Source organism: Callospermophilus lateralis, chromosome 4 (assembly GCF_048772815.1).
Source record: "Callospermophilus lateralis isolate mCalLat2 chromosome 4, mCalLat2.hap1, whole genome shotgun sequence".
Lineage (NCBI taxonomy): Eukaryota > Metazoa > Chordata > Mammalia > Rodentia > Sciuridae > Callospermophilus > Callospermophilus lateralis.
In genome coordinates, this window is record NC_135308.1 from 154,344,935 (window position 1) to 154,364,517 (window position 19,583).

The window sequence follows — 19,583 nt, forward strand, 5'->3', positions numbered from 1 at the left end:
CAGGTAGAGCAGTCCATGGTGAGGAAAAGGCTCTGCTCCACAAGGCCTCTGATCCACGATCTATGGCTTCAAAGCCTGGGCCTTTCAGCCAGAGACCATCTGCTTCAACTTAAAAAGCTGAAGCTAGCTCTCTAGTAAGTAGATGCTCTGCAAAATACTAATTCTTTTGCAATACAGAGGCTACATGCCCAGCACAGAAACAAATAGGGGTGCACATGCACTTTAATTTTAAAATGGTTTACTTCAAAATATGACCTATTTTTGACTATATGATACTTTTGGCATTTTTGATCTATCAAAATTTAAAATCTCCATAACATTTAATATAGTGGAGCCATTCCTTAGAATCTATTGTATATTAATACTTGAGTAAGCAAACAAAAAGAAATAATAAGGATGTCTATGTATGGGTATTGTTCATAATTGGGAGAAAACTTAGGAACAACTAAAATACCATGCAATAGGAAATGAAAAGAATAAATTATGGTATACCCATGAAGTGGGAAAACTGCAGTTCTGAAAGAGAAAGAAAACATACCTTTATACGCTAATTTAGAAAGACATGCAATACTTCATTTTTAAGTAAACAGGGCATATAACAATGCATAAGAAGATGCAGATTTAGAGGAGCAGAAGATAATTACACATGCAGAAAGCACAAAGAATAAACAGAAAACTGTTAATAGCACTTCCTGTCAGGGAATAAGGGGCACGTGTCTTTATACATTGCTATATGTCAGTGCCATGGTGGCTGGTCAGTGAGTGCCCACTGTCTTTCCAGAAAGAAACACAGTCTTTGATTTGTAGTGTTTGCCTTTGAGAGGAGATTAGGTCATAGAGGCCAGACCCTCATGAGTAAGAACAGTGCTCCTGTGAGAGGGGCCCCAGAAAGCTGGCTCATCCCATCCCACCACTCGAGGACATGGGTACAAGGGTATTGTCCATGAACCAGAAAGTGGGCCCTCACCAAAAAATGCATCTGCCTGGATCCTGGACTTCCCTGTCTCCAGAATTCTGGCTTCAAACAAATTTTTGCTGCTTATAAGCTACCCAGCTGAGGAATAGAGCCCAAATGGTCTGAGCCAGTATTATCAATCTCAATTCACAGGAGAGGACAAAGGGGCTTGAAGAAGTGGCCTGACTACTAAGGTCATGCTGCACAAGTAATAAGTGACAAGCCCAGCACCCTGCATTCCGGGCCTGCAGATGCAGCCGTTCCAGCTCACCTGAGACAACTGCAGGTGGAGCCCGGCTCAGCTGGGGAAGTTTTGCTTTTTTTTTTTTTTTTTTTTCCCTTCTTTCTATCCAGCACTCAGCAGCCTGTGATTTATTTAGCAAAAGAGAGAAAAAACATGAGCCTGGGCCTGGGGCTGGGGCTCAGTGGTAGAGCGCTCACCCACTATGCATGAGGCAAGGGGCTCGGTCCTCAGCACCACATGAAAATAAAATAAAGATACAGTGTCCAACTAAAAAATACATGTTACAAAACAACAAACAAACAATCCATGAGCCTTTAGGGCCAGACCCACCAAGGAAACAGGATGATTGTATAAGGAAAATAGTTCAGGAGAGAGGGCCTCTCTGAGAGAGGGTGGGGAGCAGACCTCTTGCACTGAAGTGAGATTCTGGAAGCCTGGAATCAAACACATATCTCTGAGGCCCAGGCCTCAGGAACGGAGGAAGCAATGGTGAGTGATTCTTCTGGAACAGTGGCTTTGGCTCAGGGGGGAGGGCAAGGGGATCTCTTGCCATATTTTCAGGATGCAGCTGGGAAAACTCTTCAGTGCTCAGTTTAATTAGAGGCCCCCGTCAGGTCTGACGAGGGGGCTCTCGCTTGGCTGCCTTGCTGGGGTGCCTCAGAGAACCCAGCGGGGCTACAGGGACGGGGTGGGCTGGGTGCCCTGGGCTGCGGGTGGGTGCTTTTGAATCAATTTGCACATGCTACAGCCACAGCCTGGAGAGATGAAAACTTGGCTCAGGGACAAGACATAAATAGAGACAATAAAAAGAGAAGAGGATGTTGGGTGCAGGTGGCTTCTCTCTAGGGCCAGGCGGGAAACTATTGTTTCAAACCCCCAGCCTGCTGGATAAGGCGGCCCTGCCTCTTTAGCATTCAGGCCTAAGCCCGACCCAGCCACAGATGAGCCTCGCTGCTCATCTCCAATGGCGTGTGAGCTTCTGATCCTGCACTCCACACAGCTGCGTTGGGAGTCTTGGCTGCCATTTATTGAGTGTTACTGTTTGCCAGGTGATATAGTTGGGATGTCAAATGTGCCCAAGCTCAAGTGTTGAAGGCTTGGTTCCCAGCTAGTGGTGCCCTTGGAAGTGGTGCAAACTTTGGGATGTGGGGACTTGTTGAGAGAAGGAGGTCATTGGAGGTGTTTGAAGGGCTCATTTTGCCTCTGGCCCCCTCTCTCTAGCTCTCTCTCTCTGCTTCTGGCCATCAGGAGGTGAGCCACTTTGCTCTGCAGCCCCCTTCTGCCATGACATTCTGCCTCACCACAGGCCTGGAATCAATAAGTCTCTGAAACTGTGAGCCCAGAGAAATCTTTCACCTTAAAGACTATTTTCTAAGATACTTTGTCACCGTGATGAATGCACCAGGCATTTTCCATTCACATCATTCTTCCTGGAATCCTACGAGTCTGTACTAATACTCCCTCCTTACAGGTGAGGAGAGGAGTCAGCTCCCCTCCAAAAAAAAAAAAAATAAATAAGTGGCTGGGGTTCATGAGTGAACTCTTCCCTGCTCCCTTTGTGCCCGGCATATCCTCTAGAACATGCATCTTTGGTTGTACTAAAAAGGCAAACTGCGTGCTCTTCCCTCACCAAGTCAAGTATTTGCTCAGCTCCCCACCTGAGCCGGCGGGTCTGCCCTCTTCCCTACCTGTGGTCCTCCTGGCTCCACAGCCTTTCCCGCCCCACCCCCACAGCAGGTGCAGGCCATGTTGTATTTCATCGTTCTTCACCTCGTAATTTTTTAAAAAACAGGTGAACCACCTGAATTGTTGAGGGGTGGGGATAATGGTGATTCAAATAAAGACTACATCTTATTTTTTAAATTTGTGTTCCTAGCACAGAAGGTAATGCCAGGCAACCCGTGCCTGCTGAGCACCTGCCTAAAGTGGGCATGCTGAGAATGTGGCATGACTCTCACCAGCTTCTCATGCCCTCCCGTCTTCCCGACCATCAGCCTGGCAGGGGGAGGGTGACTAGAACTCCTTTATTCTTTCAGCTGATACTCATGGAGAGATTTCCATGTCCCAGACAGGGACACAGGAGTAGAACAAGATCCTTGTCCTCACAGGCTTTCACTCTTGTGGGGAGAGATAAGGATTCAGATTCCTATTGTTGTCACAACAAATTCCTTGAGCAGTTTAAAATGAATCCATCTATTATCTAACAGCTAGATGGGTCTGGAGTATTCGGGTCTTAGGGAGGTCATCTACTTGGAGCCCGTGAGGTCAGAATCACCGTGATGGCCATCTTGGGTGCTTCACTGGAGGCTCTAGGGGAGAATCCACCTGTAAGCTCCTTCATATTGATTGCAGAATTCAGAGCCACAGGTGCACATCTCCTGTCCAGCTCAGCTGCGAGCCTCTCAGAGGCCATCTAGATTCCTTGCCCAGTGCTCTCTCCATGTTCACGCCAGCAAGGGCAGGTGGAGCCTTCCTCCTCGTCTGCTTCCTGTGACTTGCCCTTCTCTCCTGGTCCAGGTGCAGAAGGGCCTTTGCTTTTATGGGCTTGGGGATTAGACGGGGCCCACTGGATCATCCAGCATAAGCTTTCTATTTTAAGGCCTATAATTACAGCTTCAAAGCCTCTTTGGCCATGTGACAACATCTTCACAGGTTCCAGGGCTTAGGACAGGGACTTTGTGTGTGGGTGGAGGGGGCATTCTGCCTACCACAACAGGCAGAGTCGAACCATCAAAAACTTTTTCTTTCTGACACTGGAGGAAAGTGAGCTGGAGAATACTGCTTTGGTTTGATGGTTAGGGACACCTGCTGTGAGATGAGCCCTAAGCAGAGACCCGGGGGTCCTGGGAGGAGCCCGAGGGCAGTTGTTGGAGGAGCAGTCCAGGTGTGGAAGGGGCCTGGGGAACGGTCAGTCAGCAGGCCAGAGCAGCTCAGTGGGAGAGCAAGCAGGGGAGAGAGCGGGCTGTGGACCTGGAGTTGGCCAGGCCAGCTCGGGTGGACTCCTTTCCTTGGAGGCTGCATTCTGCTGCTGTCACCCTGGGATGAAGTCAGGATGACAAGACCATGTGCCTGGTTCTAGATTGTGTCTGATGGGCCAAAGAACCCAAAGGCAAGAAAAAGATGGCACTCTGACCCCTGAGTGTTTGGGGACTTGGACTCAAGTACTACTAGACATAGGTGCAGGGGCAGGGTTTGCAAGAGCAGGAATGGCCCACATATGGCAAGGACTGTCTGCAGTTTGGGGAGGCTTGCAGGACACCCACCTGCGACCTTTGTGCTGCCGTTCTTTGCGTGGACTGCTCTCACTCCAGCTCTGAGCATGGCTGACACCTTCCTGTTCTTCACATCTTTAGTTCAGATGCCACGTTCTCAGAGACCCTTCTCTTAATCTTCCCTTTCTAGATGAACATAGTCCCCTCAGCATATTTTATGCCCGACTTTCTTGTCCAAGGTACTACTGACATTTTAGGCAGGACAAATCTTTGTGGTTGGAAACTCTCTTATGCACTATAGGGTGTTTAGCGGTTTCCCTGGATCCCACCGTGAAATGCCGGGACAATCTACCTGGCTGTGACCAGCAAAAATGTCTCCAGAGATTAACAATGTTCCTGGAGTAGCATCATTTCCCAAAGATTCCCTTGAGCACTGCTATGGCACTGTATTTCCAAAATTATTTGTTTCCCTCAACAATAAATACTTACTGCCTAATGTATGCCAGGCATGATTGTAGGTAAAGGAGACGGAGCAGTGAAATTAGTTGAAAAAATTACTACCCCTGAGGAGGTTGCATCTGCATGAAAAGAGACAGAAGGAAAGAGCAAAATCATAGTAGGTCAGACGGAGACAATGCCATGGAAAAGAACAAGACAGACAAACGGGGAATGATAGGCAAAACGTGGAGGCGAAGAGGCTTGCAGATTTAAAAAGGTGTGTTCCAGAAACAACAAGGAAGTGGGTGGCTGGAGCTGAGTAAGTTGGGGACACTAGGGGGGACAACACCAGAGGCGCATGGGGGAAGACAGTTTCTCCCCCACGGTAACATGGAGGCTCTGCACACAGGGCTCCCATGTGTCTCATTCACGAGGCCCCAGGGGCCCAGGAGGTGCCCGCACATTGCACACGTGAAATGCGTGACTAATACCTGAGCAACAAACCAGAGGACACAGGGAAGGGCAGCCCTGGGAGGAGCACTCAGTCCCAGATGGCTTCAGTGACAGAGGTGGCTACTAGGAAGAGATGCCAAGGAGCCGCGGGGACCTTGCCCCTCTTGTGGGCCTCAAGCATAAAGGGAAAGGGCTAGTATTGATGTCCGACCTGGACTCTGTCCCAGGCACACTAGGAGGCAATCACCTGCTCTCAAGAAAGCAACCCTGGGGGGCGGGAGCTCTTAGAATCCTGACACGACGCGGGAAGAACAGGTTGTTCAGCAGCCAGGAACATGGCCCTGAGAGCAGGTGGAGTCCAGACTTGGACCAACTCTGGAGCACAAGCAATACTGTCTTTCAAAAGGAAAAAGAAATGTGAACCCCAGGGGCACAGGAGTAATGTCACCAATACTGCAAGAGGCCGGACCTCCTGCAGTCCCTGTGTCCACTTCATAGGAAACAGCAGGCAAGTGACTTCCTCCTCCTAAACATACTTATTACCTCATGCACTTCTCATGGCTGTCCTTGGGGAGGCAGGTCCTGTAGCCAGCCCCATCTCACACAGGAGCAAACCGGGCCTCAGAGACCAGGTGACGTGCAGGAGTCACTGAGGGAACCAGGAGGTGGGAGGCCCCAGGAGAGAGAGGTGGGTGTAGCACTGGCTTCTCTCACTTAGACATCTAAAGCACTGCCAGGGAGAAGGAGGAATCAATCTGTTCTGTGTGAACCTGCACAATAGGGTTCTGAGGCCAAAGAAGGTTTTGGTTCAGGACATGGAGAGGACAAGGCTTTGGGTCAGTCACAGACCTTGAAAAGGGTCAAGTAGAGAGAAGCAGCCGGTGGCAGTACTGCAAAGCACCTTCCGGCTGGCTAAACGCCTCCTGTAAGCAGGAGCCCTGGTGCTGACCCTGAGAGAGCCCTTGAACACATCTGGCTTTGCATCAGAGTCAGCCCAGTGAACATTATAACTTACATAATTGTTATAACTGAGCCTGAAACTGTTATGACTTATGGAAAAAACTTTAAAAGTGTTACTATTATTATTTTGGCATGACCTTAACAGACTTTAAACATGGGAAGATAGAACTTGGCACTCGCTGTTATCTCATAACTCACCAACAGTTGTTCACTACTTTGGCTTTTATTTATGTATATTTTTTTAACTGGGTATTGAACCCAGGGCACTTAACTACTGAGCCACATTCAGAGTCCTTTTTATTTTTTATTTCGAAACAGGGTCTTTCTAAGTTTCCGAGGGCCTCTGTTATGGTTTGGGTGTGAGGTGTCCCCCAAAAGCTCTCATGTGAGACAATGCAAGAAGGTTCAGAGGAGAAATGATGGGGTTGTGAGAGTCTTAACCCAATCAGTGAGTTAATCCCCTGATAGGGATCAATTGAGTGGTAACTGGAGGGTGGTGGGGTATGGCTGGAGGCGGCGGGCATTGGGGCATGGCTATGGGGTATTTGTTTGTATCTGGTAAGTGGATATTCCTTTCTCTGCTTCCTGATCATCATGTGAGCTGCTTCCCTCTGCCACACTCTTCCACCATGATGTACTGCCTCACCTTAAGTCCCGAGGAATGGAGCCCGTGTCTGTGGATGGAGACCTATGACATTGTGAGCCCTTAAATAAACCTTTCCTCTTCTATAGTTGTTCTGGGTGAGTTGTTTTAGTCGTAGAGAAAAAGCTGACTAAAACAGCCTCCCAAGTTGCCTGTGCCACCGTGTCCAGCTTGTTCACAACGTTGGAAGAACTGCTCACAGACGGCAAAGCCACTCCTGGAATCTGATGGCCAGTACCACATCAGCACCATTCTGCATTTGTCCCCATTACAAGGAAGATGGTTCTATCCTGAACACAGGCACAGCAGCAGCTGACCATGCTTCCTGTCATCTGCCTTAGCTAAGCCAGAGTTACCAAACTCATTTCCAGTTGAAGTAAATACTATTTTATAATAAATTAATTTCCCTTTATTTCTTCATTGTATTATAGCCAGGCCACTTTATTGATTTTGTAAAAAAAAAATTATATTTGGAGGTCGTATAATACATTTGAATTTGATTTTAGGATGGTACAAGAGGCATTCAAAAGATGTTGTAAGATGGGGGCGAGGCTGAATGAACACAAGGCATTTTCACAAATTTGTGGATGAGAACAAAAACCAAGTCTAATGAAATGATGTAAAGATTGACCCAAATCAGATAAAGCTCACCAGTGATAAATATAACATCTGTACTTTAGGCTCAGTGAATCTATACAGAAGCACAGAACAGAAAGCGTCTGCTGAGCAGCGTCATGCAGCTTTTTTGTTGAACTTGAGTTCAGCTGGAGCTTGAGGTGCTAAGCAGTAGTAAAGGGATTCAGAAAGAGCCTGGACGAGGAAGCTCTGGAATCACAGGCCCAGCCCCACCCCGAGAGATTCAGATCCACCCTCCCCGGGTGGTGAGGGCTGGACATCCCAGGTGCACAGGTGTTCTCAGTGACTCAGGACAGTGGGCTGAATTATCCAAGCCAAATGTGGCCCTCCAACAGTTGGATCATAGCTGGTGCACATCAATCAGGTCCAGTTTCACTTTCACAGAGCAAAATCATAGGTATCTACAGGTGGTCAAACACTCATTAAAAAAACAAAAAAAGGAAAGAAAGAATCTTTCTACCTCAACTTTGCCAGAATAATAGTTATTTAGTAGTAAGTACAGAATGAATGAATGAACTACATTTCAGTCTCGTTTGTCTGGGTGCAATCATTACAGAGATCATCCAAGTGCAATATTTTTCAATCATTAAGGGACTTGACCAAAGAGACAATTAAAGCTCAAAGAAATGAAGGGGTGTGTTCAGGATCCCAGAGGCCAATGCCACAGGCCAAGAGGTGTCAGGTTACCTAACCCTGACTTTTGCATACCCCACTCCAGCCATGTGGTTCTCAGTGCTCAGTTCAAATTGTCAACTGCTTTCTTTTTTTGAACCCCTGTCACAGAATGCACCATAGTGTCTGACTTTATCACTGATCGCGTTCCACTTCCTCACGGCCCAGTATTTGCTTCAATCCCAGAGGTGAGTCAGTCCTTGAATGTCCCAATTTTGTTGCTGTACAGATAAGGATTTCTAGAGAAAATTTCCCTCCCTCTCTAGAGAGCCAGTTCTCCATCTCCCTGTCTCTGGCCTAATTTGGGGACAGAAAGGAATGTGATGTATTTTATTCTTAAGTTTGAAAGTCCTCTGGCTCACAAGATGCCCTTCATCTTGGGAGGACACACCTGCTCCTCAAGTTACCTCTGGGATCCTGTGCCAACCGGCTTAGCTGTGAACTTGCCACCTTGTTCCCCCACTTGCCTTCCCCGCTCCCTTCAGCCCTCCTCTCCTTTGCTGATGTTCACTTTTTAAGATATTCACCCGTCAGCTTATGAACTGAAATGAGTTGAATCTTAATAAGACTGTTAAAATCCTGTTTTTTGTTTTTTTTTTTTTTAAGTCCTGCTGACAGCTGCATGCTCTGTGAATGACAGCTTCTTGCTCCTAGGAGGTGACCGACACATGGACACAGTGGGGACGGACCTTCTCTGTGCAAGGATGTGAGAGGTGCCCTTAAGTCCACCTGAACCATTATGGGCAAGAGCTGGTGCTGGGATCTGCCTGGTCATCCACAGCTGCTATGGCTTAGTAGCCTCCTTCATATAGAAATAAGTGATAAACATCTTCCTTAAGATGAAAGAGGAGAGGAAGAATCCATCTCCCTAAACTTTTGGGGTCCTTTGAGAAAGGGAAAAACAAAAATAGAGGAAGTGGGAACCACGTTGGATCATTTCAGGAGAAATGCTACTTTACCAGATAATTCTAGGGTTTAAAGAAGATCATGCATAGCGATGCCCGGCTGAATTTGAATATGTGCAAACGGTTACTCAGGATAGGGTCAGGAAGAGAAATAAAAACTACAAGTTCCTGAAGGGCTCTGGTTACTGGCACTTGCGGCTGCTCTGCCACCACAGAGCCACAGTGCCTGCTCCCAGGCAGGATGCTCAGCTGGCTAACAGATGAGGAGGTCCGAGCTTGCTGAGCTTAGGGAAGCTCTCCAAAAGGCAGAGAGTCTAAAAGTGACCAAGTCAGGTCTTGAAGGCAGATCATCCAATTGAAACGGCTCAAGCATTCTCTGGAAATTTGCTACATAAAATGGTCCGGAAGCTGATCAATGAACTAAAATAGGCATTTTCTTCTTAAAATAATATGAAAAGCTAACCTTTTCCAGAGAGTGAAGAGATGAGAGAGAAATGTCAAAAGTGGCTGCTTTATTTTTGAGCAAAACAGAAAAACTTACTAGCTGCTTTTGACCCGAGGGCTTGGGAGACCTTAGCAAAGTGCACTTAGCTACGTAGCCATCCCATCGTTTTCAGAGAGGGTGGATCTCATGCCCTGACTGAATAAGTGGTAGAAAACGCAACGGAACAAAGACTAATACTTACTATGTGCCAAACACAAGGCTAGGCTCCTCCAATGGCTGGCTTCCTAACTTGGCCATCTTCACACGCTCAGTGTTATCATCCTACTTTACAATGAAGGAAAAAGGTTCAAGTGGCCCTGCCATGGTCCTAACCCCGGTGTTCTAACGCCCCCCAACACCATGCTGAAAGCACCACAGCGCCTTTGCTGTTTGTATGGCTGAGCTGGCTGGGATTCAGGGTGGCAGGTTCCCTCTGGCAGAGTCCTCAATTTCCATGAGAACCTAAATGTCTGGATGACTCATCTGCTGATGTGTGCCACAATTCTTGGTCTTAAAATAACAAATCTCCATCAGGAGAGCCAGTGCATCTCAGCGTTGCATAAATCCTTTTACAAGGATCACTTGGTGTCACTGGTATGATTTAAATGGACACATGGCTCCTAACAGGGCTCTCCTCCATCTCTTTGCCCTTTTAGTCCCAGCAAGGAGGGCAGCGACTCACCGACTGGGCATGTCAAGTAAGAGCTGGGCTGGCTCAGGTGCTTCCCATCTCCACACTCTGCAGCAAATAAGGGACACGCCATGTTTCTCATAATAAATTCTCCAGGGTGCTTTTCTTTCCCCTGAAAGCCCAGATAGATGACCAGAGGCTTTTGTTTTCAACAGACAACCAAGACCCCATCCTGCCTCCCTGAGACCCTGCAGTGGACCTCCCTGGGCCATTTCCTATTATGTGTTTTGAGGCCCAGAAGCTAAACGGACACACCAGGGTTTATCCGAGATGTCCCTTCTCCCACCCAAACAAGCACGGGTGCCTACCTCCTGAAGCCCTCTCATTATGCCTCAGTCAGCTTCTCAAGAGTCTAGCCTTTAACACACAGAAAGACAGCTGCTGGCTGAGCTTGCTGGGAGGGCAAACTGTGTCCTGTCCTGTCAGAGCAGGCCCTTGGCCATTCTGCTCCAGAAACAGCCTCCAGGCTGCCTGCAGGGCAGGATCTTGGGCTCCTCCAACAGACCCAACCAGGCTCTTAAAGGGCAGAGTCCGGGATTCTCCATTTTCAGAAAGTGTTTGATGCTGAAGCCCTTAAAGTTCAAGCCAGGAAGGTCAGTAGTGAACACCAGGCTCCTTAAACTTGAAGCTTCGGTTTCCTCTAGGATAGAACAGAGATAAGCAGAGAGCCTGCCTCATGGGTGAGAGTGAGGATCAAATGAGATTATCACCCATGCAGTACCTGGCAGAGAGCCTGGCTCTCACTCAGCTGGTAGAGGCCCTAGAGGCACAGCCTCCCCTGCTACTGAAAAGCTGAAGCACTTCCCTACTGCCGCTGATTCTTTTCAGTCCCCTTCCCCATCCAGGCCCCTCTCAGGGACCCCTCAGAGTTCCCAGCTATACAGCAACTAAAGGGTTAATGCCAAACACAGCTGGGGAGTCTCCGGACAAGGGTGGGTGGTTACAATTCTTCCAAGGTGACCTCCATTTGCCCCAAAAGTGACACTGAGGTGATCATGCCAGGAGGAATGCTGCCCGGCCTCCACACAGGGCTCCCTGGGTGCGCATCTGACTGCTCAGGACATCTCCTGGCCTCTCCTTGTCCTCCTCTAGCTCTGCCCCATTCTGACTATATCACTGGACTGTCAACTCGATCTCTGTCTCGCTTCCTTTTCCCCCATGTTTTTTATTCAACTTTTCTGGAGTCGCATATCAGAGTTCAGAGTTGACTTTCTGGCTTTTCTCACTACAGATTGTCTTTAGCTTCCAGAATAGGCTTTGCATAGCATCTTCAGGTGCCTGTGCCTGTCCCCAGACACCTGTCCCTAACCCGCATACTTGCTGGACTCAGATGTTGAGTCCTTCCTATCTTGGCCTGACTTACCCCATTGCTCCCTGAGCTCCAAGTTCTAATTATGAAAAAGATGGGCATGCTTGACGGACAGGGAGCCACAGCAGGGAAATGGGAGGGAGAGGCAGAGGACCCAGAGGTACTCCACAGCCAGACACTGGCAGACACTGAGCCTGGTGGGGCAGGTTGGTGGATTTCCATTGCTCACTCACTCCATGAGGTCACACACTGTGTCTAACACCAGCTTGGGGCCTAGGACCCTAGCAAGCAGTCAGATAGATAAAGCACAGAGGAAAGAGCGAATGATTTGGAAATGGAACAGTGGAATAAATGAACCGAAAGGGAAACGGGAGAAGCAAGTTTGGGGTGGTAGAAGGTGGAATAAAGGATCTGATTTTAGACAACACACTGTGTGCTCAGAAGTACTGATTTCCAAAGGTCTGCCTTTTCTCTGACCAGGTGCACGGTAGGTGGTACCTGCCCTCCCCTTTACAGGATGGAATGGCCACATGACATGTTTAGCCAATGCAATATTAAGAAAATTTAAGAGATAACATGACCTCTGCTACTTCCTCATCCCATGGGTGAACACAAGCAATGAGACAAATCCTGAATACCTACAGCACAGATCCTCGTGGACCTTGAGTGCACATATAATGTGCTCAAGAAAAACGAATGTATTGTGTTAAGAAACTGAAGCACTGCGGCCGCCTATTACTGCAGAATGGTTGCTAGTCTACATCAACAGCCAAGGAACCTACCACCAAACTGATACAGAATCCAGTAGGATCCAGGGCTGAGGGTCAGTGGAGGGGCTTTCTGGTAAGAGTGCCACACTGCCATGGCCCCTGTAGCTATAGCACTGAGAAAGATCTGGAAGGTCACCCACCTCAGTTCTGCCCACTGCTGATCTCAGGCAACCAGGTGGCCTCCTCCATGCTGCTGGCCATGTCCTCTCCCTGAGGAAGGAGCATGGGGCCCTTGTGTCACCCTCTGGAACCCCTGCCCACACCACCCTGGAGACTCACCTGTGTTGTAGCCCCTCCCAAGGGCCGGCCACGGGCGGTGATTTTTCCATAGGTTTCCAAGGTACCAGTCACTCTGGTTCTCTACCAAGCCCAGGACCTGCTGACCTGTAAACAGAGAATACAAAGGCTTAGGAGGACCACAGCATCAGGACCAGTGAGGACTGATTGCAGGGATCAATGGTGGCAGGTCATCATTACCATAGCTTCTGTTCACAGGGTGGTCTCCTAAGTGCCACATCCTGACCTACCTTCTCAGTCTGAGTTAACACATGTCACCCTTGCCACCAGGCACCTGATTTATTATCCCCATTTCATGGAGGAGAGACCAAAGCCCAGAGCAGTCCAAGACTCTGTGCAAGGTTACCCAGGTTATCTGTGACCTAGCCCGAATCCACGGCTATTCATTCACTCACATAAGGAAGCGCGTGTTCATTCCAGAAATCATGGAACACATCTACTCTTCAATCATTCCAAGTCCAATATTTCCCACTGTGTATTAATTGATCTGTTTTCTAAGCATGGACCAAGATGGTTTTCTCCTATCAGAGAGGAGGGAATGATCCTTGGTTGGAGAGATGAGACCAAGGAAAAGAGCCACCTTGTGATCAGCTGCTTACAATGGTTTTGTGCTCAAACTCTTTGCTTCCTCCAAAATAGATTTATTGTGGCTGCCTAGCAGAGCTCCTGCTCAGCATGCACAGGCCCTGGGAGTGATCCCCAGCACCACCAAAAATAAACAAACAAACAAAACACAAATAAATAAATCCATGTCATCTGTCAACAAGCATCACATCCACATAGGAGTGTAGTCTAGAGGGATGATTGCACCTGGGTGCCCAGAGCTGGGCTGTGACATTGGTCTTGTCTCTGTGGCACTTCAGCTTCTCAGGTGGGTGGGGCTTGCAGGGCATCTCTTAGGATGCTGATGCCTGGGGTGTGGGTGGGAGCGAGTTGCTGGGCCTTCCACATAGGCCTCCTTTAGATGAGTCTGGCCTGCCACTTGCAGATGGCATTCTCTAAGAATTGTCATCAGCATCATTTGACTGACTGGGAGAGTGGATTTCACAATTCCTGCAGGAGCTTGTATATAATTACACATTACCTGACCGCAGGTCTTCTTGACTCAGTGCATTATTGCTTACCTCTGTGACAAAAGTTTGAGGTAGGCATCACACATTGATATTTTATAGAAAGGGAAACTGAAAAATAAAGAGTTCAAGGAACTTGCTAAAAGTTGCACATTGAATCATCACTGTCTTCCACAACTGGCTGAGGTCTTCCGAAGGGCAATTTCTTAGGATTCTGGCCAATCCGAGAAATAACAAAGAACTCTCTGACCCAAGGAAAGCCTGCAGCATGTTCAGAAAACACAGGGGTCCTTGTGGAATACCATGCTGGGTGATATAGGGCCTCCTTGGTAGGATGACAGCTCCCTGAGATGACGGTGTGTGGGTTTGGTGTAATTTATTTGATCAATTTATTGGGCTCCTATCTAAATCATCACCTTAGCACAAATACATAAACTAGAGGCATGGGAAAAATACTACCGCCCACTTTGTCATTGTGCTTGATCATATCCAAAACTTGTAGAATCCCTCAGAAAAATGCATCCCCAATTCAGGGCGGGCAAGCACCAATCAATTCCACATGAACTAACTAGGTTTGGGATGTGTGTGCAAAACGGTTAGATAGACCTAGAAGGGAAGCCTGGCATCCTTACTTCAGGGGCAGTGTCTGATATGACCAGCTGCAGACTTCACTTAGTAACTGTGGATCACAAAGGGGTGCTTGGGAGAGACGACTCTCGATGGCTAAGGAGCCCAGGTTGGTATCACAATGGTTTTAGGGGCCCTGGTTGGTATTACATGTTCTTCTGGCATGATAAAATGTGTCATACATGAAGAACTGATGAAAGGGAATGAGCTTTCACTGAATTAAGGGTGGCCAATTGAATCCCAGCTAAGGACATCTTCAGATATCAGAATCCAAATTCCGTATTATTGCACCCCCCACATTGATGGGGGTCTCAATCTTCTTCCTCAAATCCTCCATTAGCCACACTTCATTCCTGCCGAACAGAAATATGTTTTTCTAGCCTGTGTGGTCACTTCTCTCTTGCTTATTTAGCTGGCCGTGGGAAGGAACTGCCCCTGCCCCTGCCAAACCCTGCCCACAGTTCTTCTGTGGCTTGTCTCTAGCTTGGATGCCCCACGAATAACCAAGTTCCTTTATCTTCGTGACCACGTGAGGTGACAGACATCTCTACCCAGTACTTCCTGCTGGTATTTTCATCTTCAGGTGACTTAGGCCCTTTAAAGGGCCAAGTGGGCAGTATTGAGGCCCAGTGACACCCTATTTGTTAAATATCCACCTCCTGCACTGGTCCACAGGCAAGGACTGCAGAGTATCAGACACAGTAGGTGTTTAGCCACTGTCTGCTACTAAGACATTAGTAGTCTTACTAAGTAGCTGCTCATTTGGGTGGGAAAATCCCTCTCAACCGGGATGAGGCTAATGTTGGGGTGTGTTGTCTTCAGCAGTTCAGCCTCCCCGCGCCCCCAACCTCAACACATCGTCCACTCTGTGAGCTCAAGCCTCTGCCTCCCCGTGTTGAAAACTGCAAAGACAGGGCAGCAGCGTGAAGCACGGCACTTCCATCAGCTGCTCGGCTGAGGCTTGAATTCCAGGTCTCACCCTCCAGAGAAGGAAGAATCTGCAGGGACACCCTGAAGTCCTGGCATTGCCAAGACGAAGATTCAAATCTCTCTTGATCTGTACCTGGGCTGCCTTGAGGGCAGCCCATAATCTTTTCACATAAAAAAAAATCCTTATTTAGTAACACAACGGTTATAATTTTAATATCCATCGGTTGAGAAAAAACAAAACGATCAACTGCCACTAAGATTTCGTTTTGCTTTTTTAAATATATTCATTTGCTGCTATATCAATTATTAAAACAGGAATGAGGAGAAGCAATTTTCCTTTGTCTCAAGGGTGCGGAGTTCTGTGTGTGGTTAATGAATTCCCTGAGTGATCCGCTCAGTGCCTCCCCCAGGCAGAGGTATCTGTGGACAGAGCACCCGAGGAGCAGCCCGCCGGGGGCAAGGGGTGCAGAGTCCGGGGTCAGACTCTGTTTCCCATTCTCGCTCTGACATTTTGCTTGCTGTGCAGCCTCGAGGAAACCCCCTAACCTCTCTCTGCCTGCTGTATAACTTATGTCTGTTCCAATGTGTTGAGTGCTTACGGTACTGGGTGGAACACATTAAGCAGACATAACTGGTCACTATTTATAAATATCATAGTTCAAGCTAACCGGCCAGCTTCTGAAAGCCAGCGAGCCCCTAGCCATGCAGCTTTCTTTGGCAGTCACCCAGCCCAATTAGGCCATGGCAAAGCTTTGTTTCTCCAAGTGTGGTTTGGCGGCCACGTGCTTCAGAAAGAACGGAGGCTCTGTTCAGAACCAGTCAGGGCCACAACCTAGAGGTTAGTGGTTATCAGAAGGTTGCTTCCTTGGCTTCTCTAGTTTCCGGAGGGGGCATTTCCTGGCCTCTGCTGCTGAACCCTTCTCTCCCCGTTGGTGTGGATGGGGCTGCCTGACTGGTGAACTTCAGAGAAGTTACACAGCTTCGCTTCCTCTTCCATCCCTTCTTCTGGGAGCTGGAGAGCTGCAGAGAGCTTGCCATCAATCTGCTTTTCATCATGTGGGTTTATAGGGCAGGTTTCCTCCTGTGAGGCCCTCAGCATGCTCAGCATGTCCCATGGGACATGGGGTTGGGGGAAGTGCAACTCTGGGCTCTGGGTTTAGGAGGATGTATGGCCGAGTCCTTCAATTTCACCCAAGTCAATAAATATGGTGACATTTTGCTCTTGCTCCTCTAAGTTGGGCGGTATCTGTATATGTGAGCGTGGGGTTAGCGCCCTATATTAATTCCTATGGACCCCAACACTTCTGAAATGAATTCTGATCCTGAGACTAGTAATTGGCACTAAAAACCCAAGGCCATAGGTAATTTAGATGAGCATCAAAATTTGGGAATAATTGACGGAGAGGTCTGGAAGCTCTGTCCGCCTTCCTCAAAGGTCAGATTCACCTGTGCGTCACTGGCACAAGATACACTCAAGTGGTGTCTAAACCCAGCCTATAAACCAGCAATATTCAGGAGGGGGGTGATCTCCAGTGCTATACTTCTTGAGCACAACAAAATAGTGAAGAAAATGAATGTCATGTTCAGACCACCAGGTTTGAATCCTGGCTCCTCTGCTTACTAGCTGCGGGTCTCTGGGTACGCTACTTAACCTGTCTGTGCCTGTTTCTTCATTCGCTTGTAAAGTGGAGTTGATAAGGGTACATGTGGCCAGAATTAGTTGCTGTTGTTTTGTCTCCAGGCACAAGTTAATTTGTGAAAATGAAGCTGTGTCCTTCGCTTTTTCAAACCACTACGAATGAATGCCTGGAAGCTGGAGTCGTGTTCACTTGCACTTACCATGACCCTCAGAATTCCTCAGTCCTCCTCTCTGTTCCATGTGTGACCCCTCACCCTCCCGTGCAGACCTCCAAGCTCTCAACTTCCCCACAGCTTTTCTGGTAAGGGTGCCGTGCAGCAGACATCCAGGAACGAGGTCCCCTCTGCTCCCTTGTCACAGTACAGATGAGACAGCCATCCAAGCTCATGGGCCCGGTGGCATCCAAATCCTCAACCTTGATCTTGCGCACACATCCTCAGCCTGCCATCCCGTTAGGAAGGAAACCTTGGGGGATTCCTGGGGAGATGCCCTGGGTGCCACCGTGCGAGGACCGGCTCAGCATTGTGCACCTCCCACCTCGTCTCCTTAGGAGTCATTACAATAAAACACCGTGACTAACAGAAAAGGCTTTGTCATTGTTTCCCGCGCTGGCCCTGTGGTTATGATTGAGTGCGCTGCTCTCTGTTTCCCTTACTCTCGGCACAAGTTAACTTATGAAAATGAAGCCATCTCCGCTGCTTATTCATACATCACCCCTAACAGCCAGACAGGAGAACAAGCCCGGTATTCCGTGGGGCCCTGGTGTCCGTGTCACCAGCTGGCAGACGGATGGCTGTAGGCCGGGAACTCCCCTCTCTCCTTCCTTCTGCAGGTTTTGGCTCAAGGCAGGGCTCCTGCTGTTCAGGAGGCAGAGGATGCTGCTCTCACCTGGAGCAAATGGTGTGGGAAGGTCAGGCAGAGCTGGTTCACTGGGTGGGAGAAGGTGGGAACCGAAGGACGGGGGTTTAAACTCAGGCAGGACAGGCTGTAGCCCCATGTCTGTGACTAGGAGACAACCATTCTAACTCTGAGTTTCTTTACAAAAGGCTAAGAATCAAACCTCTCCTCACCTCCGAAATGAATATGCAGATCAAATAAGATGATACATGCAGAGTGCCCAGCTCATGGTAGATGCTCAACTCAAGACCTTCTTTTCCTCTTTGGATTGTCATTGTTCACAATGTCTATGTTTTCCTATTCAAGAGCTAAGGTTAGCCATGTAAACTGGACTATGCAAACTTCAGTCTCACTGGCCCCTTCCCTGCCCTGCTGCCTCCGTCCATACTCCACTCTGCCTTTCTGAGTCTTTAGCTTCTGGGAACATTCCTGCCGGCCTCCTTCATGGGGCTCCTCTCTCCATGTCCCCTTCCTCCACGGACTCCAGAGCTTGGTTCCCTTCCTTCTTGCTCTACATTTCATCCATGGACGGCAGAATCTGCTCCAGTGGCTTCATTCAGACAGCACCAACTGGAAGGTAATCGCAGATCTGCACCCCCAGCCCAGGCTTCGTTTCCTACCCTCTTGTTCTTAAAGGCTTCTGTGGGCTCACTGTTTCCTTTTGGCCATTTCACAGTGATTTTCAATTCAACCTAAACAGGACCAAATCCAGAATCATGTCCTCCTCAGCTCTCTGAGCCCTGCCTGGCCTGCTGAATGGCGCACCGAGGTCTGACTTGCCCGTGGAGCCCAAAGCCCTTTGAATCATCTTGACACCTCCCTCTCCTCATTCTTGTCACCCACCTACAACCAGATCCTCAGATTTTACCTATGAGTATTTCTGGAATTCATCCCCTCCCCTGCTCAGCCATGCCCTTTTTCTCTCCCTTTCTAGAGTCTCTTAGCAGATGTCCCCAGTCACCTTCCCCTCTGGGTAGCTCTTCACCATTCCATTCTGCTTACTGAGTCACAGAAATATTTTGAAAGTATACACTGGATGGTTTGCTTCCTTGATTAAAATGCTTAAATGTGCCTGTAATCCCAGCGGCTCAGGGGGCTAAGGCAGGAGGATCGTGAGTTCAAAGCCAGCCTCAGCAAAAATGAGGCTCTAAGCAACTCAGTGAGATTCTCTCTCTCTAAATAAAATACAAAACTGGGTTGGGGATGTGGCTCAGTGGTAAAGTGTCCCCGAGTTCAATCCCCAGTGCCTCCGCCCGCCCGCACCAAAAAATGCTTAAATGCTCCTGGAGTCCAGTATAATGTGGATGAATGAATGAAGGAAAGGTGAATCTTTTGCCCAACCCATCGCCCAGCCCATCAGTAACTAGTGGACTCTATCTCAATGGAAAGGAAGTGGTGGCGGGTTAGCTGCCCTCTCCAGTTCTACACCAGATAGGCAGCTCCTGCCTCATCTGTAGGATGCCTTAAGAGCTGTCTCCTTTGATCCACCCCCAGGAAAGTTCCTGGGTATAGAGAAAGCTGCCAGTCGCTGCTGCCGATCAAAACAACTGTGCTTATATCACCAAGCGAATATTAAAATATTAAAACCAGAAGCTGTCCTGAGTCTCACAGAGACCCACCAATGCCCTCCCAACCTCATATTTATTCTAATAAGCTATTTTCAACTAGAAAAGCCTTTAAACACACCATTCAATGCGTGTCTGAGTGCGGGATGTCTATAATAAGAAAAACATAGAGTATCATATCGCCAT

General features: G+C 48.4%; 1 protein-coding gene across 9 annotated transcripts in view; it reads right to left on the reverse strand.

Annotated features, from left to right (window-relative positions):
• Large1 (LARGE xylosyl- and glucuronyltransferase 1) overlaps positions 1-19,583 on the reverse strand; it is a 492,360-nt gene that overhangs the window by 95,325 nt on the left and 377,452 nt on the right. For all 9 annotated transcript variants that reach the window (XM_076855085.2, XM_076855088.2, XM_076855087.2 and 6 more), the window contains one exon: positions 12,652-12,756. In XM_076855085.2, the coding sequence (XP_076711200.2) occupies positions 12,652-12,756 (105 nt within the window). The remainder of the gene's footprint in view (positions 1-12,651; positions 12,757-19,583) is intronic.